Below are 5,000 nucleotides of genomic sequence, written 5' to 3' on the forward strand. Positions count from 1 at the left end.
TGCAGCCCCAGTCGAAACAGAAGCACATGGCGAAGTGGCGGACCGAACGGCGGTGGTGATGGTGGCGGAATGGGTGCGGGTGTGTCGTCGGTGCAGCGCGCGATTTCGACTCCCGGCTGCCATCGCATTATCGGCCGCATCGTGCACACCACGTGAGTCCATATGGGGTTATGTTTGAGCGTGTGTGTGTGTGTGTGTGTGTGTGTGTGTGTGTGTGTGTGTGTGTGTGTGTGTGTGTGTGTGTGTGTGTGTGTGTGTGTGTGTGTGTGTGTGTGTGTGTGTGTGTGTGTGTGTGTGATACACACCTCATCACAGCGTCATCCTCATTTGCACACATGTACATTTGCAGCATTCAGCGCCTCCCTGGCGATGGCGATGACGATGACAACAACACACCGCTTCACGTCCCAGCGCCATCAACATCATCAACATCAACATCATTGGCATCGACAGCGTTGTCGTCACCATTACCACCACCACTGTCTCCTCCTCCTCCCCCCTGCGTTCGATTTGGATGTCTGCGGTGTGGGCGTGTGCAGCCACGTGTCGACACCAGCACGGCCGTCTGCTCCGTCTGCATCACCCGGTGTGTACACATGTGTGTCCAGGTCGTGGGAGCGACGGAGACAAATGTGCCTGTCTATGCGTCAGTGTGTGTGAGTCTGTCTGCCTGTCTGCCTGTGTGTGTGTGTGTGTGTGTGTATGTCTGCGTGTCTGCCTGTCTGTGTGTATGTGTCTTCCTGTCTGTCTCTGTGTACACCTGTCTGTGCTGATGCACAATCACATCCTGCCTGCGTCCCAATTAACTCATTCTTCCAACCACCCCCTCCCCCGCCCTTCTCTCTTTTCAACAGTGGCGGGAGTCAGGATGGCCTTGCGCACGGCTGGCTGTTGCCATCAGTGATTGCACACGTGCACGATGTGGCGGATCCGTCCACACACGCGCGCATCCTCATGCCACGTGTCATCGCAACAAAGGTGTGCCGAGTCACCATGCTGGTGTGGTTGGTGGTGTGGTTGCTTGTGGTTGCGTGTTTGTTTGCTTGCTCGCTGTGTTTGTCTGTTTGTGTGACTGTGCGCTTGCTTGTGTGACTGTGCGCTTGCTTGTGTGCTTGGTTGCGTTTGTGTCGGTTTGAATTGCCATCATCACATACGAGCACTCACGCTGGCCCTGTGTGAGACGCAGCTGTTCCTCCTCCGTGCGTCCACGTGCACACGCGCATACGCACAGGAAACACTTGGGTGAGTCGTTGGCATGTGTGCCTGTGTGCGTGCGTGCGTGCGCGTGCTTTTGTGTCCATCTGTCACTCCCCTCTATTTCTCACTGCTCGTCTGTCTACGGCACGGTCACAGGGCCATTCAGCGCAATGCACAGAACACATTTCTCGACATTGCTATCACATGCAGGTCTCCTCAACGGTACGAGCACGCACACACGTACACACACACGTACACACACACACACACACACACGTACACACACGTACACGCATGTGTTTCCTGGATCTTATCATTGTGTGCTCGTTTATGTCAGGTTCAACACCACCACTCACGATCGCGTGCGTGTGTGTGTGTGTGTGTGTGTGTGTGTGTGTGTGTGTGTGTGTGTGTGTGTGTGTGTGTGTGTGTGTGTGTGTGTGTGTGTGTGTAGGGATCTCGCACCGGCATCTCAGCAAACGACGACAACGACGACAACGACGACAACGACGACAACGACGAACGCGACAACAGCAACGGCAACAGCGGCGCCCCGCTCGTCATCGTCGCATGTTCTTGTTGCACTCGATGCGACGCGACTCGAGTTTGCACCACCGCCTGCACCGTGATGGTTGTGGTTGAGTTGAGTGAGCCGTGTTTGCCGTGCGGGCACCGTCATCGCAGCATAATTAATGGACACATACACACGCACAGAGCTTATTTCGACAATGAGGGATGCATTGGCAATGCAAGCCGTGTAGCACGCAAACAAAGCTTACAATCACACACACACGCTCGCACATGACACGACCAAGATGCAGTTCCCACCCGCTTTTTGGTCTGTGTTCGTTGACACCAACCCGTTTGGGTTACTTCTGATTGTACATGCGCGTACCGTCCTTCCCTTCATATCCACGTGCGTGTTTCATCAACAGCGCTTCCCGTGTCTGTAACTTGCTCACAATCCCGCTGGTGGCGGTGTTCGTTCGTGTAAATATGAGTGTGTGAGTGCGTCTGTGTGAACATGTACGAATGTGCATGAACATATGTGTGTGCGTGCGTGTGTTTGAAGCCCATGATCATTGCGGTCAAACGAACACCACCACCACCACCACCACCACCACCACCACGGCGCCTTACGCGATGTACGGTGTGATGTCGTCGTCGGTCCAGACGGAACGCGCGGAGAACAGCGCTGCGAACCGTGCACGCGGCTCAACAGGCAGCGACGATGCTGACACGTTGTCGTGGGCAGTGGTGGGGGTTGTGGTGTGGGGTGTGCAAAAGTGGTTGTTGCAGATGCGTGAGCTTCCAGTTCCATAACATGATGTGATTCAAGGACATGTGTTGTAAAATACGCATGGATACTCTGACAACGTGTGAACGTATGTGCCGTCTCTGTACCTGGGAAGTACTGTACTGTCTGCTTCTCGTCCAACTCCGACGGCTTCGAAATGAGCGCCAATCCCTACGCGCACACACACACATACACATGTATCGAGCACCAGTGTGAGTCAGTTCATGTAAACAGCAGGCAAAAGAAGGACACGCACACATGCAAACAACAGACACGCCAGGAGCACGCACCCACACGTGTATATGTGTGACTGCGGACCTTCAGGTAGTCTGGGTTGGGGTGCATTCCCTCTGGAAGTGATGCCGCCCATGTCTCTGTAAAACTGTCGAGATCCCACGACTGTTGCATGCAAGCAAACCACGCACGATGAGTGGCAATGGCGGCATTTTGGGGAAGAGGACAGGCGGGAAAGGCACACGAAATTTGAACACGCACCAAGCAAAACGTGCGCAAACACAACCACACCACGCACAGCGACATAACATACACACGCACACACGCACGCACACACGCACGCACACACGCACGCACATCACAGCACATCACAGCACAACGAACCGATCCAATTTGCAGGAATTCCTGTGCGCGGAATCGACAGACTGCGGCCTCGTCCAGTCGCCACCGCGCCCCAATATCGTCTGCGATGATGATGGTGGTGGTCGTGGTTGCAGTGGTGGTCGTGGTGATCAATGATGGGTTGTGCAGCAATGGCAGGAATGCTCTTGTCACATGTCATTCCCTCACAGCCACCCAACACCACCATCCAACATCCTCCCCCACCTCCACCTGCACCTCCACCTGCACCATTCACCAGCCACCCACCATCCACCATCCACCATACCCAGTGGCGTGGCCATCTCCTTGAGGACGGCGCGTACAACAAAGCCCGGGATATCACATTCGGCGAGCGACGCAGTGCACTCGTCCAGAGGAACGCCATCAGCAATCCAATCGTCGCCAGCAGCCGTCTTCAGCAGCAGATCTGTCACCTCAAACTTGTACCGCTCCCCAAGCACCCGCCAGTGGTCTGTCACGAACACAGGTGGGGAGGTGAGAACAGGTGGTGAGATGAGTACAGGTGGTGAGATTAGCATGCGTGGCGATGAAATCGCTCAGGCAGCCTCAGTTCAGTCCATATTAGCACGCTCAAACAATCACACGCACACACAATCGTGCGCACATGCACAGAAGAGACAGAGAGGGCAGGAGGAGGAACAGGAGCAGGAACAGGAGCAGGAATCACACCGTCGTGTTCAAATGCGTGCATATCGTGCAGTGCTGTGAGGAGTTCTTCTCTACTTGCCCGCACCACATCCAGCAATGCATCCAGCGTGTACTGCACGCATACGTGCGTGTGCATTTGGTGTGAGGGGATGTGTGTAAGTGTGTGTGTGTATGTGTGTGTGTGTGTATGTGTGTGATGGCGTGCTCTCTTTAAGGCATGTTCAGAGCATGGAAACTGTGGTGAAGAGAACACAACCGCGTGCTTTCAAGGTGCGTTACCAGCGTTTGTGTGTTCCTAGCCGCTTCCTCCTCGGGCCCGTTGTATTCGCATTCGCGCAGGAGCTCCTGCACCTTGGCCACGCTTGGGTCGACGTGTCGCAACTGCACCAGCACAATGGGAACCGGTGGCGAAGTAACCGCGAAAGATGGAAAGCCCACATGAGTTGCTCACGGTATCACTTGCGAATACAATCCAGCAACATGCCCCACTACGACACACACACACATGCACACACGCGCACACACACACACATGCACACATGCACACACACGTACACACACGCACACACATACACACACACATGTCGATGCATAAAGCATACACAGGTGCTATCTCGCCCAACCGCAAACGCAAATGCACGCACGCACGCACCTCAAAGTATGATGCTATGTTTCCGCGGACTTGGCGAGGACGGCCAGGTGGAAATGCGAGCACGTCGCTTGCGTGCTCGGGATCCGGTGGCACAACGTAGTGTGCGTTGGAGACGTCAGCGTGCTTCACCGAATACGTGCGCGTATCAGTGCACAAGACCACAGAGTCGTTCCCACATGCCTTGAACGACACCCTGTCATGCAACACCATGTGATCACAGCAACACCAAGTGAGCACTGCCAACTTTGGCATGCAAAAGCGCAACAGACGCAGAATCCACAAGCTCGCACTCACACACGCACATACACACATACGGGCACACACACACATACACACACGCGCACGCGCACACACACGCGCACGCACATACATACACACACGCGCACGCGCACACACACGCGCACGCACATACACACACATACGCACACATACGCACACACATACACACACACACACTCTCTCTCTGTCTTCCACATGCAAAGCTTACTGTTGATTGCCCTGTTCGATGGCATCCAGCACGTGGCTGTCTACTTGCATCAACACCAAGTCGCTCGACTCAAAGTCGCCCGC

The 5,000-nt window shown here is 54.9% G+C and overlaps 2 protein-coding genes across 2 annotated transcripts in view; one reads left to right on the top strand and one right to left on the bottom strand.

Annotated features, from left to right (window-relative positions):
* PTSG_06672 (uncharacterized protein) overlaps positions 1-2,316 on the top strand; it is a gene marked incomplete at its 5' end in the record, with an annotated part of 4,430 nt that extends 2,114 nt beyond the window's left edge. Inside the window, 6 exons of the mRNA XM_004992005.1 lie at positions 1-152; positions 350-586; positions 855-978; positions 1,187-1,242; positions 1,354-1,419; positions 1,652-2,316. The exon at positions 1-152 is cut by the window's left edge and continues 83 nt beyond it. Coding sequence (XP_004992062.1) covers positions 1-152; positions 350-586; positions 855-978; positions 1,187-1,242; positions 1,354-1,419; positions 1,652-1,826 — 810 coding nt within the window. The 3' untranslated portion in view covers positions 1,827-2,316. The remainder of the gene's footprint in view (positions 153-349; positions 587-854; positions 979-1,186; positions 1,243-1,353; positions 1,420-1,651) is intronic.
* The window catches only part of PTSG_06673 (uncharacterized protein), a 3,546-nt gene continuing 232 nt past the window's right edge, over positions 1,687-5,000 (bottom strand). The window contains exons 1-11 of the mRNA XM_004992006.1: positions 4,918-5,000; positions 4,431-4,623; positions 4,058-4,159; positions 3,800-3,890; positions 3,396-3,581; positions 3,113-3,192; positions 2,813-2,893; positions 2,602-2,665; positions 2,338-2,431; positions 2,026-2,166; positions 1,687-1,815 (exon numbers count right to left, since the gene is read on the bottom strand). The exon at positions 4,918-5,000 is cut by the window's right edge and continues 232 nt beyond it. Coding sequence (XP_004992063.1) covers positions 2,067-2,166; positions 2,338-2,431; positions 2,602-2,665; positions 2,813-2,893; positions 3,113-3,192; positions 3,396-3,581; positions 3,800-3,890; positions 4,058-4,159; positions 4,431-4,623; positions 4,918-5,000 — 1,074 coding nt within the window. The 3' untranslated portion in view covers positions 1,687-1,815; positions 2,026-2,066. The remainder of the gene's footprint in view (positions 1,816-2,025; positions 2,167-2,337; positions 2,432-2,601; positions 2,666-2,812; positions 2,894-3,112; positions 3,193-3,395; positions 3,582-3,799; positions 3,891-4,057; positions 4,160-4,430; positions 4,624-4,917) is intronic.

This window comes from Salpingoeca rosetta (assembly GCF_000188695.1).
Source record: "Salpingoeca rosetta unplaced genomic scaffold supercont1.18, whole genome shotgun sequence".
Classification (NCBI taxonomy): domain Eukaryota; class Choanoflagellata; order Craspedida; family Salpingoecidae; genus Salpingoeca; species Salpingoeca rosetta.